At 37.5% G+C, this 16971-nt stretch overlaps 1 protein-coding gene across 2 annotated transcripts in view; it reads left to right on the forward strand.

The window, feature by feature from the left end:
- The window catches only part of LOC136856885 (uncharacterized), a 518885-nt gene that overhangs the window by 135504 nt on the left and 366410 nt on the right, over positions 1 to 16971 (forward strand). For both annotated transcript variants that reach the window (XM_067135106.2, XM_067135104.2), the window contains one exon: positions 12119 to 12256. In XM_067135106.2, coding sequence (XP_066991207.2) covers positions 12119 to 12256 — 138 coding nt within the window. The remainder of the gene's footprint in view (positions 1 to 12118; positions 12257 to 16971) is intronic.

Consider the following 16971-nt stretch of genomic DNA (forward strand, 5'->3'; position numbering starts at 1 on the left):
TCCTCAAATAAGCTTGAGTGGATCTTTGAAAGGTAAGAAAGATCATAATATGAAGATAAAGTTGGAATTCAAGAGGACCAATTGGGACAAAATTCATTTAGGGGAATAGGAATTAGAGGTTGGATTAATTTATCTGGTGAAATGTTCAATAAATAAGTTTTTTGGAATCATTTAAGAAAAGACTTGGTAAACATTTGGTAGGAAATCTGCCACCTGGGTGACTGCCCTGAGTGCAGATCAGTTATGATTGATTTGTTTGATTGATTGATTGATTGATTGATTGATTGATTGATTGATTGATTGATTGATTGATTGATTGATTGATTGATTGTGGTTTGCACAAATTTATTCCAGCTCTCAGGGACATGTGCAAACTTATCATTTGAAAAATATTCACCTGGGGTTTGTTTCTTAAAAAAAAAATTAAAAAGAAAGTATTGAAATCTCTTCCTTGGCTTTATGTTGAATTACAAGTTTCAGTCCTTTTGAATGTGACCAAGGAACAAAACCAAAGGACCAAAGAAATACCTTTGCCGCAAAGGACACCTCAGATTTACGTTATGCCAATCATAGCCTCCTATTCTTTCAGGGAGACGGCTCAGTTGTTCCTTTTTTAAGTTCTTTTCAGACATTGATTTATGAGCTGAATCATAAATTTGTCAAAATCCAAATGGAATGCACTAATAATTGAATTGTCTTCTCAACTGCAGGTGTACTACTTCAGACTGCCTTGGTCTCTTGAAATTTTTGTGATTGATTTCCTTCCTGTTGTTGCATTGGAATCTACAGCTTCCTGACTGTTGGTTCCATCTCTGGCGATCATCTTCTTTGAAGAAGTATTGGAATGAGATGAAGGCTGAGAGAGAAGTGAATTTAAGCTTTCTCTTCTTGGAAAACTCATCCTTTTCTATTTTACTATCTTCATCTGCACTTGTCTCTTGCACAGAATTAGTCATCTTCTGAATCTAATACATTGCTTTCTGATTCTACTTCAGAATATTTAGAATACCGGTATGTAATACCTTTTCACTAGGAAGACCATTGTATTGCAACATAAGATCCTTTCTAATATCAAGTGTGTACAACAAAGATTTAAGTAACACAATTACACCAGCTGGTATACTTTCTCTTGTATGACAATATGCGAGACCATTGTGACAATCATGCCAGGTGCCATACTAACTGTTGTCTGACGAGCTCTGTTGAGGGATTAAAATACCTATGCAATAACAGCGTAAATAAATTAACACTGTTTTTGCACCCAAGTCCTCAAATAAGCTTGAGTGGATCTTTGAAAGGTAGGAAAGATCATAATAATAATAATTATTATTAGGGTGGGTGAGATGTCATAGGTAATTTGAATGAATATATAGGTTTAAGTATTTTTTTAGGTTACAATATGCCATAATACAAAGGTCAACAAAAAGGAAAAAAATATCAATATTTGTAAATAAAAAAAGAAGCCTGAATATATCGTAGAAGTAATGAAGAGAGTGGTTGCATTGTCACCTTATGTGATTCTAGCATTAAGTTGAATTATAGGAATGATTACAGATGAAAGCATGGAATTACAAATGAATAATGAATGGAAAGAGAGACTGTGGAAAACCCAGATTGTGATGGATCAGGTTAAAGACAGCATAAAGTAACGAGACCCAGTTTGGAATGATTGATAAGATGTGGAGCGAGGGAAGGGGTGGTGATAGTTTCCTTACTATCTATTATAAAAGGGAGGTCTTACGGTCTTACTTCTGCAAGAGGTTTCACCCTGTCCCTAACACTACAAAGACCATCCTGGCCAATAAGATGTTGTTTTAGCTTGTCTGTATTTAACAACTTTTAATGAACTACAACAATAAACATTCACTCAAAAAAAATCAAACTTATATACAGTACTAGCAAGATACCCGTGCTTTGGTACGGTATTATACTGAAATTTGTAATTGAATGTTTAACATTTTATATATAATCCACCCAAATTTGCGATCTGACAGCAAAGTTCCTCCCATTTTTCAATCTTTCTTTCCAGCAATCGATTTTGTCATCTTTTCCTATAAGCATTTTTAATATGGATCAAATCCTCAAGGAGATCCAGTGTGTTGTCTTGGGTGCCTTGGCGGTACTGAACCCGTGGCCGGACTGCATTCGTAGTCATTACCCAGCCAGGACCTGTTTCCAGCTTGGTCCGCACATTTTGACAACGGTCCGGAACATTATTATTATTGTTATTATTATTATTATTATTATTATTATTATTATTATTATTATTATTATTATTATTATTATTATTATTATTATTGATGTTCTGGATCGCACAGCAGGATGCAAGACCGCTACTTGGCGGTAAATTACATCTATTGCCATTGTCAATGCTGACAATGTGACCGGCGCCATTGTCGCACGTAGGCAAGTGCGCGGGGTTTCTGGTGATACAAATTATTTACTTCTGTGCATTATTGACCTTATTATAGAGGTGAACAATTGCACAGTCAATATCATTCCTATAGTTTATTTCGTTTTCTTCTTCTTCTTGCGTTCCGGCCTTCTAAGGACCACGTTACAATTTCAATTGTTCCCCCTTAGTTGTTCTTTCCTTTTCTTCCAGTATTTTTCATTGTTTCACTGTGTTTCTTTTTCCTGTCTTCAGTCCCCTTTGTGCCTGTTTTCTTTTCCTTCCTCCCTTGGAATCCTTCCATTTGTAAGACTTTCTTCCTAAAAATCTTTCTCTCCAATAATTCTTCTTCTCGTATGTTGTTCCTTTCCAGGTCTTTCTTGACTTCTTGAATCCAGGTGGTAGTTGATTTCTTTTCCCAAAGGTACTTGAAGATTCGTTTAGTTAGTCTATTGTCATCCATTCTGTAAATGTGTCCAAGAAATAGCAATCTCCTTTTTCTTATTGTTTCTGATATATTTTCTACGTTCTGGTAAATTTCATTGTTACTTCTTAATTTCCAAAACTCTGCAATTCTTGGAGGACCTAATATTTTCCTTATAATTCTTTTGTTTTATTTATATGCCAGGAGAATCTACTGTAATCTAACTTTAAGGTCTCTAAAGGAAAAGATGGCTCTTGAAAACGAATCCTGGAAAGATAAAAAATGTTTGGTTTATGATCAGAATCAAGTACATTATGAACAGTAAAATCAGTTTGTCTCAATTTTGCCCCCCCTCCTTGAAAAAAAAAAAAAAAAAAAAGGCATGTTTCTTTATGTTTAAAGGAGATTCCAAATACCAATGTTCGTGTCTGTTACCTTCAGTTTTGAGGTATAAGTATCCGCATAAAAAGAATTCATTTTTCACTTCCTTTCACACTGCCACCGTTAAGTGAATTTTCCAGGGGGAAAAATGCTTGTATCTTTATTAGTTACGGATCTTCTAAATACCAATTATCACGACTGTAACATCTTCTGTTTTTGAGATATGTGCCCTCATAAAAGGAATTCAACTCCTTTTCACCCCCACCCTGCAAGATGATTTTCCCCCCAAAATGCGTTTTTCTTTGTTTTTAAAGAAGATCCAAATACCAATTTTCACGTCTGTAACAACTTTAGTTTTTATTAGACGTAAGTATCCTCATACAATTAATTCAGTTAATTGGTATTGGGAATCTCCTTTAAGAATAAAGAAATACGTATTTTTTGTTTTCGGAAATCCATTTGGGGGGGGGGGAGAGAATTGAAAAATTAGTTGAATTATTTGTATTATTATTGTATTCAATTACTGGGTGAATTGGCCGTGTGGTCAGGGGCACGCGGCTGTGTGCTTGCATCCGGGAGATAGTGGGTTTGAATCCCACTGTAGGCAGCACTGAAGATGGTTTTCCATGGTTTCCCATTTTCACACCAATCAAATGCTGCGGGCTGTACCTTAACAAAGGCCACAGCCGCTTCCTTCCAACTCCTAGGCCTTTCCTATCCCATCGTCGCCATAAGACGTATCTGTGCCGGTGCAGCGTAAAGCAACTAGCTATTGTATTCAATTAATTTTTCAATTCTTTAACCCCTCCACCATTGGATTTTCCGAAATCAAAGAAATACGTGTTTCTTTACTGTTAAAGCAGATTCAAAGTACCAATCTTCACGTCTGAAACCTCTTTTGTTTTTGAGATGATAGTATCTTCATACAAATGATTCAACTAATTTTTCAGTTCCCTGCCCCAAGTGGATCTTGGAAAACAAAAAATACGTATTTCTTTATTTTTAAAGGAGATTCCAATTTTCACGCCTGTAATATCTTCAGTTATTGAGATATCAGTATCCTAATAAAAAGAATTCAACCCCATTTTCAGTCATTTTTACGCCCCACCCAAGTGGTATTTCCGAAAACAAAAAATATGCATTTCTTTATTATTTATTTACATCGTTTACACCCACATTGGAGCACTTTAATCAATCCATATACACTACAGTCTTCAAAATATTAGTTGTAATGTTTTCTCAACTTCCTCTTCTCTTCCCAGAACTTCTTCATTTTTTCTGACCTGCCCGCCCTTTCTTCATCTGTAATGGTGTACTGTTTTCGTTTGACTGTTTTTAAGTTTAGTCTTGTATCTCTGCTTCTCAGAATCCTCTTCTCTTTTCTCTCTGCAATTTGTTTCATTGTTATATTCAGCTCTTCTAAATCATTGTGGACCTCAACAAACCAGTTGTTCTTGGTTTTACTTTTCCAAAAGAAATTGAATAATTGTTTCAGTAGTCTGGTCTGTGGTAGTCTTACTATGTGTCTAAAAAAGGCAATTCTCCTTTTTCGCATTGTATCCACAATTGATTCATTTTCCCGATAGACTATTTCATTAGGCAGCAGTCTCCATTTCCATTTACTTGATGTTTTTTATTGATGAATGTCCTGATGATCCTTCTGTCTATTTTTTGGATTTTATCTGTTGTTGCTTTGGTATTCAACTTAAACAGAGTTTCACTTGCATAAGTTGCTTCAGGTGTAACTACTGAACCATAATGTTTGAATTTGGCATTTATCGAGAGATATTTCTTCTTGTATGTTAACCATGTGACTCGTGCTTATCTCAGTTTTGTTGTTCTGTATTCTATTGAGGCTTTCTCATTTAGGTTCCGAGTTAAAATTTCCCCAAGATACTTGAACTTTTTTACAACCTTAATTTGTTTATCTTTTAGTTGAATGGCAGGGGTGTCCACTTCAAAGGTTGGCATAATGTCTGTCTTTTCAAATGAAATTTGTAATCCCACTTTTGCTGCAGTGTTTTTAAATAGAGATTAAAAATACCATTTTTTACTTCTGTAGCATGTTAAGTTTTTGAGATATGCTGTAGACATGCTCATTTTAAAATTTCACCCCCGTTTTAGTTACCCTTAAGTGGAGTTTCCCAAAACAAATCACCTATGTTTCTTTACTTTTAGAGGAGATTCCAAATACCAATTTTTACATCTGTAACATTTCATGTTTCTGAGATATACTGTAGATATAGTCTTTCTAAAAATTCACCCCATTTGTCACTCCTGTTTAACTCCCATTAAATTGGATTTCCAGAAATAAAAAAATATGTGTTTCTTTATTTTTAAAGGAGATTCCAAATACCAATTTTCAGGTTGTAAAATCTTCAGTTTCTGAGATATAAGTATCCTCATTAAAGGCATTCATCCCATTTTATCCCCTTTTCTCCCCTCCTAGTGGGATTTTCCAGAAACAAAAGAATACATGTTTCTTTATTTTTAAAGGAGATTCTAAATACCAATTTTTACATCTGTAAACTTTTAAAGTTTTGAGATATAGATACACTCATTTTAAAATTCACCTCTCTTTTCACCCCCCCCCCCCCCTAGCGACGGAATATAAAAAAATCCTCCCTTAGCGAGCACCTACATTGTAATATAAATGTATCTTAAAAATTTCATTTCTTTATGTCCAGTAGTTTTGGCTCGGCGTTGATGAATGAGTCAGTCAGTCAGGACATGTTCTTTTATATATATATATATATATATAGATATGGAGAGAGTTATTGAAGTTATTACCTTAAATTTTTTTGCAAGGTGCTTTACGTCACACCGACACAGATAGGTCTTACGGCGACGAAGGGACAGGAAAGGGCTAGGAGTGGAAAGGAAGTGGCCGTGGCCTTAATTAAGGTACAGCCCCAGCATTTGCCTAGTGTGATAATCGGAAACCGCGGAAAACCATCTTCAGGGTTGCCGACAGTGGGGTTCAAACCCACTCTCTCCCGTATTACCTTAAAGAACTGCTGCCATTCATAATGAACAGTACATATTTTGAGAGTGAAATGCTTCAAAACTTTGCCCTATGCTGCCCAGGAGACTGTGCCGATCATCTGTGCCAATTTATTGATTTTATTTAGCTTGTGGTAATAACAAAATAAAATTCATGCTGCCTGTCTCTGACCTGCAACAATGAGTATTTCATGCCATTTGTATGTTATTTCTTCATCGTAGCTGCCTCTTTTTGTTTTTACTTCGTTGTGTGGGAAATGTTTTATCATAGTCGAGCTAGGAATAAAAACATTATCTGTTGTTCCATGAAATTCGGTATTTAACATCATCACAGTATGTTAACATTTTCAATCAGATGATGTATTATTACATTATTTATCATGTATGCCAGATATAGAGTCTGAAGGTGAAGATATTAACTGTGATGAAATGACTGACATAATGATGTTCTGTATCCCGTCTAAGCGAATCACTGGAATCAGACGAGAGAGAGAGAGTGTGTGTATGTGTGTGTTTTTTTTTCAAGCACGGCAGCAGGAGTTATATCCGTCTATAGCAAACTCAAGTCAAATTCCACAGGAAGTTCTTGCTACTTCAGATACAAAAATATATTATTCTTATTACTGTTTAAAATTTCATAACTTTATATAGTATTAGAAGTCCCAGTGGACATTATACTACAATATATTCTAACTGGTGTGGTCCTTCTAGGTAGACATAATGTCGGTCCTTCTAGTGTTAACTCATTATTATCATGACCACCACACACACAGATGCAAAGGTCGCTCATGGGCGTCAAATAGAAAGACCTGCACAAGACGAGCTGAACACGTCCTTGGACACTCCCAACACTAAAAGCCATATGCTAAATACATACATACAGCATTTTAGCGTTCAGTCTGCAAGCCTCTGTGAATTTACTAAACGTCGCGACAATCCTCTATTTGCAACTAGTGCTGTGGCCTCATTTAGTTCTATACCTCTTATAATTAAATCGTTAGAAACTGAGTCTAACCATCGTCGTCTCGGACTCCCTCTACTTCTCTTAGCCTCCACAGCAGAGTCCATTATTCTCCTAGGTAACCTATCCTCCTCCATTCGCCTCACATTACCCCACCACCGAAGTCGGTTTATATGTACAGCTTCATCCATCGAATTCATTCCAAAATTAGCCTTTATTTCCTCATTCTGAGTACCCTCCTGCCACTGTTCCCATCTGCTTATACCAGCAATCATTCTCGCTACTTTCATGTCTGTTACTTCTAACTTATGAATAAGATATCCTGAGTCCACCCAGCTTTTGCTCCCGTAAAGCAAAGTTGGTCTGAAAACAGACCAATGTAAAGATAGTTTCGTCCGGGAGCTGACTTCCTTCTTACAGAATACTGTTGATCGCAACTGCGAGCTCACTGCATTAGCTTTACTGCACCTTAATTCAATCTCACTTACCATATTACCATCCTGGGAGAACACACAACCTAAATACTTGAAATTATCTACCTGTTCTAGCTTTGTATCACCAAACTGACATTTCATTCTGTTGAATTTCTTACCTACTGACATCAATTTAGTCTTCAAAAGGCTAATTTTCATACCATACTCATTGCACCTATTTTCAAGTTCCAAGATATTAGACTGCAGGTTTTTGGCATAATCTGCCATCAAGACCAAGTCGTCAGAATAGGCCACACGGCTTACTACATTTCCACCAAACTGAATCCCTCCCTGCCAATTTATACCTTTCAGCAAATGATCCATGTAAACTACAAACAGCAAAGGTGAAAGATTACAGCCTTGTCTAATCCCTGTAAGTACCCTGAACCAAGAAATCATTCTACCATCAATTCTCACTGAAGCCTAATTGTCAACATAAATGCCTTTGATTGATTTTAATAATCTACCTTTAATTCCATAGTCCCTCAGTATAGCGAACATCTTTTTCCTCGGTACCCTGTCATATGCTTTCTCTAGATCTATGAAACATAAACACAACTGCCTATTCCTCTCGTAGCATTTTTCAATTACCTGGTGCATACTGAAAATCTGATCCTGACAGCCGCTCTGTGGTCTGAAACCAAACTGGTTTTCATCCAACTTCCTCTCAACTACTGATCGCACTCTCCCTTCCAAGATGCTAGTGAATACTTTGCCTGGTATACTAATCAGTGAGATACCTGGATAGTTGTTGCAATCCTTCCTGTTCCCTTGCTTATAGATAGGTGCAATTACTGCTTTTGTCCAATCTGAAGGTACCTTACCAACACTCCATGCTAATCTTACTACTCTATGAAGCCATTTCATCCCTGCCTTCCCACTATACTTCACCATTTCAGGTCTAATTTCATCTATTCCTGCTGCTTTTATGACAGTGGCGTTTATTTACCATCCTTTCCACTTCCTCAAGCGTAATTTCACCAACATCATTTTCCACCTCCCCATGAGCTTGGCTGTTCGAAACACCACCAGGAAGATTTCCTTTTACGTTGAGATGATGTTCAAAATATTCCCTTCACCTTTCCAATGACTCCCTGGGATCTATTATGAGTTCACCTGAATTACTCAAAACACTGTTCATTTCCTTTTTCCCTCCCTTCCTAAGGTACTTCATTACTGTCCAGAAAGGTTTCCCTGCTGCTTGACCTAGCCTTTCTAGGTTATTACCATAATCTTCCCACAACTTCTTTTTGGATTCAACAACTATTAGTTTCGCTTTGTTTCTTTCATCTACATACAATTCGCTGTCTGCATCGGCCCTTGTTTGGAGCCGTGTCTGATAAGCCTTCTTTTTACGTTTACAAGCTGCTCTCACTTCATCATTCCACCAAGTCTGTTAAGATATAGTCTATTATGGATCTGGTACCTTTAGCATCCCATGTGTAGTGGTGAATAGCCTTATGCTTGAAGAATGTATTCGTAACTGCTAAACCCATACTAGCACAGAAGTCCAGCAAACGCTTCCCATTCCCATTAGCTTCCATATCTTCCCCACATTTACCAATCACCCTTTCATATCCTTCAGTTCTATTTCCAACTCTCGCATTGAAATCGCCCATTATCACTATCCTATCCTTGCTGTTGACCCTGACCACAATGTCACTCAATGCTTCATAAAACTTGTCAACTTCATCCTCATCTGCACCCTCACATGGTGAATACACTGAGACAATTCTCGTCCTAATTCCTCCAACTGCCAAATCTACCCACATCATTCGCTCAGTTACGTGCCTAACAGAAACTATGCTGCGTGCAATGGCATTCCTGATAAAGAGCCCTACCCCATACTCTGCACTTCCCTTTCTAACACCCGTCAAGTACACTTTATAATCTCCTATATCTTTCTTGTTATCTCCCCTTACCCGAATATCACTTACTCCTAGCACATCCAAATGCATCCTCTTTGCTGACTCAGCTAGTTCCACTTTCTTTCTTTCTTTCTTTTATAAGCCCCGTTAATATTGATAGCTCCCATCGAATTCCATTTTATTCACCAAGTTTTTTCCAAGGAGTCCCGCACCTGTCAAATGGGAGTGGGACTCCGTTACTCCCATAGGTCCGAGGCTTGCTTAAAATGTTCGGACCGGGCGAGTTGGCCGTGCGTGTAGAGGCGCGCGGCTGTGAGCTTGCATCCGGGAGATAGTAGGTTCGAATCCCACTATCGGCAGCCCTGAAAATGGTTTTCCGTGGTTTCCCATTTTCACACCAGGCAAATGCTGGGGCTGTACCTTAATTAAGGCCACGGCCGCTTCCTTCCAACTCCTAGGCCTTTCCTATCCTATCGTCGTCATAAGACCTATCTGTGTCGGCGCGACGTAAAGCCCCTAGCAAAAAAAAAAAAAAAAAAAAAAAAAATGTTCGGAGCTCAGTAAATTCATGAAGTACAATGCTACCCTACTTACACATAGTCCAAGTGAGGATCTCTCCTTTAACGGGTTATGGACCACCGGTGGATTGAATAGTCCTAGCTGCCTGAGCACAAGGAGGGCCATGACTCAGAATATGTCTGAGATGCCCACTCCCATTCCATACCAACTGGTATCCCGACTCTCAGGACCACTTACTAGGCACTCGGCCGTTGCCCATGGTTCACGAACTAGGACGTGACTGCAGTAACTTACACCATGAACCATGCAAAATAAAAATAAAAAATTGGCACAGTTGATTAATCATTGTCCATCTGTTCCCAAGATATCCCAGGTGAGGTTGGTGAGGTTGGGGTTTTAAATGCAACAACAACTCCACAGTGTTTGCTTCCATCATATTAAGGAACTGCAAGACAGGACTTCTTACCTAGTCTGTATTTTATTAGGGACAGTATAGGCTAAGAAGACTATTTTAAGTAAACACTTTTCTAAGTGAACTTTTTTTTAAAGTGTAATAAACAAAGAGTATATTCAATTTTTTATGTGCAATGTCCGATGCTTTCTAATTTTTTTCTTAATCATGTATACTGTATATTTTATCAAGTTTAATGGCTGAAGAAGTCCTTTAAACAAGGATGAAACATGTAACAAAATTTTGCAATTTGTAAATGTTAGTAATGATAAAGGTTTCAAGAATCTGATTGGTATTGAAGAAGGTGGAGCCAGAATCATTTCCTTGTGATGTTATTGTATGTCTGCTGTTATCCAGGAGAAAGAATGCTAGAAGGCTGCCAAACACCAGTTGTGAAAAATGGGGGTGGTAGCATTTTGGTTTGGGGTTGTTTCAGTATTATAAGGTGCGAGGCTTGGTGAGAGTGTAAGGTATCTTGGTGAACAAGCAGTACCATCACATACTATCAAGCAATGCAGTAACCATCTAGAACTCAACTATTGTATGTGGGTTTGTTCTGCAGCAGTACAACCGGTAACGCAGGGAGTATGTAAGAAATAATGAATCGCCTGGAGTTCTTAGTCATCCAATTTATCACCCATTGATTTGTTGTGGGACGAACTCAGTCGTTAGGCAAAACATTCATCTTATCAATAGTTTTGAAGATCTCTGACAATCATGAGAAACTACAAACATAGAGATTTTGGAGTAACTAAGTGGAAAGAACCAGAGATACAAGGAAATGCTATTTGGTCCTTGTTTCAATGACGGTGAAATCCTGACATTCACCTCCCCGTGGTAGAGAGGGGGCAACGACTGCATATAAAAATTATATTTTATATGCAGGCGGCTAACGAATGAAGGGACCGATTATCTCCCGGTATAAGGAGATCCCCTATACCAAGTGCCAACAGTCTCTTTGAGAGTGGATGAGCGGGTATGGGTAAGGGCACTCGATTGTCCTGGGGACAAGAAATTGTTCCCAAAGGCGGAGGAACCAGTTTGGTCAATGGCATTAGGATGCAGAAGGCAACGGGAAGCCACTGCATTAAAGATCCTGAGAGATATTCCAATAAATTCACATGGCATGGCTGCAACGTCAAGATCAGAGCTGGCCTTGTGGATCGTCTACCTCCGTTTGGAGACGATGTCTTAAGAAGAAGAAGAGGTGGAAAAATGCCATGTCCAGCGGTAATCAGAGCAAAAGGATGGCACACGGACGAGAGATGAGCAGAGTTTGAACTGCCTGCTTCTAAAGGACATTATTTTCCATTATTTGAAGCATAAATTGCTGTTTAGTGTGTCAGTTTGTATATAATGGATGCCTTTGTTTGAATTCGGTTTAAAATATATGTTGTTTGAAATATGACTAATCTGCTGCCTAATAAATGACAAGAACTGGAGTTTTTATAGGCTGAATTTAAACTTTTTGACATTTTATGTATACGTATTTTTAACAATTCCTTATTGTACAAATTTTTTGTAACAATCATATCTTGTTAGGATAATCTTACTTTATTTTTATTTTTCTACTTTGACTGCAAAACATGTAGTAGTACTGAATATTTCCATATTGCGAGTTTCTTTGAGATAGTTTCATGTTCTAGGTTGGCTTGAAGGAGGGGGAGTCGAATGTGACCATCATGAGCTGTGGAGGTTTGCCTCCTGAACAACCAGTTGTTCTTCAAGCTGAAGAGGAAGTCCAAGTGAAGCAGGAGCCTGTCGAGCAACCTCAGACACCATGTGTATGTTAATAAGAGTCTCTAAAATGAATATGAATACAGTAGAGTCCCGATTACCTAGACTATATGTGCCTAGAGCAATTCGGACAAGAAAAATCTGGATAATTCAGAGGGTGAAAGCACTGCATGATTTTTGATCATGTGTTATTGAAGGGTCTTGGTATTGTAGAAAAACATCAGTCACATACATAATAAACATGTTCTTATTCATAATACAGTGCTTGAATGTACATGGACTTAAACTTAGAGTCGGTATTATATGGTAAATAATGTTCATACTGTGCAGTTAAACAAAATCTTTCTCAGTAGTACGTACATAACCGACTGTTTCATGAAATCTTACTTATTGTTGCTTGAATTTTGTACTACATTCTTTTCTTCAATGCAGTATTTCTCCATCTCCTCAGTAGAATTAGATCGGCAGCTGTTGCCTCAATCTGCTTTTGTACATATACAAGCATTCATCCAGGAATTTGTAACCCTCTGTGTGAGTCACAGAACACCAGTATATAACAGAAGTGCACAGTCCATGTTAGATCTTGGAAATCGCAGCCCTCCTAGTGGTCTGGCTGCTAAGTGATAGCACGGCTGATTGGATTCCTTGTTGTGCTAGCGCGAGGGACGCATCAAGTTGGGCGTGATTATAGGTATGAGAATCCCAACTTGCAAAGTACCTCGTAGTATGAAAACTTTCGTTTTGTTATTTAGGATATCCCGCCTCCCCATATGTTTCTCAGTATTTTGACATGTTGAATAACATGTAATAGTCTACAACTATTTTCTCTCATGTATATGGCATAACTGTGCAATATGTTTTACTATCATCATCATCTTCATTTACCATTTCCAGCTTTCCGGGTCGGGTTGTGAATCAAGCACCTCCATCGCTGCCTGTCTCTCAACCACTCTTCTCCTTTTTAAAGTACAGTAGAAGTCCGCTATAGCGAGTACGGCATATAACGGGAGCCCCACTATAACGATAATTTTTGCCGGTCCCTTCAAAATTCCTATAAATTAAACTGTGTATTATCCTTCGGCTACAGCGAGAGCCCTATCACTGACGCATCCGTTATTACGAGCTATTTTTTTCCATTACTGATATTTATGCATCCCAGAGATTATGTTGCATGCGAACGATCACCTTCGGTATCGTTTCCTCACTATGTCCACTAGTGAGTTCTCTTGTCGACATTCAGAGGCGATGTTGGAGTCGATTAGTAATAGCCACCAACTGCTGTTCCGTAAAGAAAATTCAAAATGAAAGAACTTTTTGCATAATAAATGCGCAAATAATATATCCGATAACAGTTGTTAACTCGTTAAAAATAAAGACTGAGAAAACAATCGCTTAATTTTGATGCTAAATACTGCAATTAATTAAGGATGGAATACACCTCAAGATTAGTAAAATTAAGTATTATAGATAGCAGGAATATTTTCGTGATGGATCCTTGTACTGTAAAGATACGTGGAACAGGTATTGCCGGTAAATTTTCAACGGATGCTCATCAATATTATGATGCCAATTTTAAGTTAATGGTTAATAAAGACTCAGAAATGTAGAATAATCATGCAGCCGGTAAATTTTCAACGGGTGCTCGTTGATGTTATGATGCCAATGTTAAGATGATGGTTATTATTAAACACTCAGAAATGTACAATAATCATGCACCGCAAGAAAATGCGGCATAGGCCTACCTAAAGCCAATATTCTGCATTAGCATGAAAACAAGGATAGCTTAAAAATGCGTACTGCACAAAAACGCATTCAGTGGTCTGCAACATGGGCGCTTTAAAGAAATCGCAGATGAAATTGTGAGGTATGTACACAAAAATTGGAAGGGCGGAATTTCCATACTGTAGCGCACTAAACTCGTTTGTTGACCTTCAACGTTAACGATTAGGCCTATACATCGCTAGCCGTTGAAGTTGGCCGAAACCAGCAAGTGAGACGTGTGTGTAGTGGCATCCAGTTATGTTTGACGCTGAGTGAAAGTAACAGTTTTATAGTAAGTGAGAATATTTTTCTGATGGATCATCGTATTGTAGAGAAGCGTGGAATAGGTATTGCCGGCAAATTTTCAACGGGTTCTCTTTGATATTATGATGCCAGTTTTAAGTTAATGGTTATTAACTCCGCTGAAATAAAGAATAATTATTGTGCCGCCGCAAAATAATACGCCATAACTAAAGCGTCTAAAAAGTCTAAAATGTATACTCTTTAAGAAAGGCATTCATATGATTTTTACAAAGCACTTTTTAAGACTGATTAAAATTTTTTGAAGGAAAAAGTGGGGGCATCTGGGATTCGGAGAAATACGGTACCATAATTTTTTCAGAATGAAATTAAACATAAACTTTCACGTAGTATCAGATTTCGAAAATAACAAGTAAGCCCTAGAGTGGATATTATCCACGAAGATGCAAGTTTTGAACAAACTGATTGCCATTTCATACTGTTTTTAATGTGTATGGGGGTTTTGTTGACTTTTACAAAAAATCTGATATAACGACAATCCGTTATAGCGAGTAAATTTTTTGCTGTTATGGATTCTCGCTATAGCGGACTTCTACTGTTCATCTTCTGCTTTTCCTCTCCTCTTCTCTATGCACTCCCACACTGAATCTGTCCACCTCTTTTGGGGTCTTATCCATGATCTCTTTCCTGTTAACTTCTCTGAAAAAGCATTTTTTGGCACACTCTCTTCTCCCATTCTCATCATATGCCTATACCACTTTAGCTTTGTTGTTTCTCTATCCTGTCTTGAAGTTTCAAGATTCCTGTCCTTTTCCTTATCTCTTCATTTCTAATTCTATCCTTTGAGGTCTTGCCATTGATACCTCTTAGGAATTTCATCTCCGCTGCCTATATTCTACTCTCCTCTCGTTTTGTTGTAGTCCACGATCCAGCTGCATAGGTTAGTATGGGTTCATAATAGGTTGAATATAATACTTTCTTACATTTCTTTGGGACATCTTGGTTCCACAAAATACCTTTTACACTCTGGTAGAAGCTGTTTGCTTGTTGTATTCTTTTTCCAGTATCCTCAGTAATCTTTCCATCTTCTGTGATCACACTTCCAAAGTACTTGAAACTTTTAACCACTTCCAGAATTTTACCATTTAGTTTTATCTTTCATCTTCCTTCCTTCCTTCCTTCCTTCCTTCCTTCCTTCCTTCCTTCCTTTTTCTTCTTTTTCTTCTCTTCTTAGGCCCTGAGGAGCTTATCTTTCAAAGGCATCCACACTCTTGCAGCAGCCGTTTTTGAGAAACTTTCATTCTTGGTGTAGAAAGTATAAGGGAAGGAAAATCAACAAAATTAAGATTGGTAGGGGTGTTTACATAGGTAGTAAGACTAGCAACACAGGACAAATACAAAAGGTGAAAGCAGATCCTATGGGTATAATATTCATTGCCATTATTTTGTTTGGATGCACTCTCACCCACTAAAATTTGATTTATATAATACTAGTGCAGCGAACTACAAATGGCAGGTTGGCAGGTAGTAACCACATGAATTTTAGGGAAATGATTTAAATCTGGTTTCATCAACAGTTGTTAAATGAATACTAACAAATTTTTTCTTAACACAGTGTTCAAAATTAAACATGTTAAGATTCTTGTGTTTCTTCAAACGTTTCATAAGAAAATTGTAGCTGACATGTTATTGTACCCTTCCCAGACTGTGTATGGTTCTCGGCTGCTCATCCCAAGATCACAACAGGTATACTTTGGTGACTGTTTTGAAAGTAATAATACTAAAATTAATGATTAGGCAGGGAAGATGTAAGAGGAAAAAAATAAATTAATAATGAATGAGAACATATTTGAACAAGACAAAATTGATTAAATCTTTTTGGCAGGTAAATGAGAAAACAATGCAATGTCAAAAATATAACCATCACAAATAATCATGTTATAAAATAATTCAAAAATAATCCCAATGAGTTATCAAATAGTTTGGTGGCTCGAGAAACATCAAAGTCCAAAATGTTTGTAACTCAGTTAAATCATCATTTTCATGAAATGTGAACTAGGTCCAAACATGTATCACCTGCTCACTACCAAGAGTGAAAAATCATATTAAAGGTAATCAATAAAGCCAGAATTTTTATGCAGTGATAGGTGAAAATGCAAACTTACTGAAGTGAGTAACAAGTATACAGTGGAAGTCCGCTATAGCGAGTACGGCATATAACGAGAACTCCGTTATAGCGACGACTTTTTTCTGTTCCTTCAAAATTCGTATATTAAACTGTGTATCGTTCTTCGGTTACAGCGAGAACCCTATCACTGGCGCATCCATTATTACGAGCGATAAGCGCGCGCATTTTTTCTGTTACCAATATTTATACACCCCAGCGATGATATTGCATGCGATAGATTACCTTCGGCATCGTTTTCTCACTATGTGCACTAGCGATTTATCTCGTCTACATTCGAAGGCGATGTCGGGGTCGATTAGTAATACCCGCCGATTGCTGTTCCGTAAAGAAAATTAGAAATGAAAGAGAACATATTTTCGTTATAAATGCGTAAATAACGTGTCCGATAACGGTTGTTAACTCGTTAAAAATTAAGGCTGACTAAACTACCACTTAATTTTGAGGCTAAATACTGCAATTAAGTAAGAATGGGATAAACCTCGAGATATGGTAGAGTGCTTAATTGATTTCAGAGGTTAGTTTAAATTTTGTCGCGTCTGGTTAAATTACGGA

The sequence above is a fragment of the Anabrus simplex genome, chromosome 1 (genome assembly GCF_040414725.1).
Source record: "Anabrus simplex isolate iqAnaSimp1 chromosome 1, ASM4041472v1, whole genome shotgun sequence".
NCBI lineage: Eukaryota > Metazoa > Arthropoda > Insecta > Orthoptera > Tettigoniidae > Anabrus > Anabrus simplex.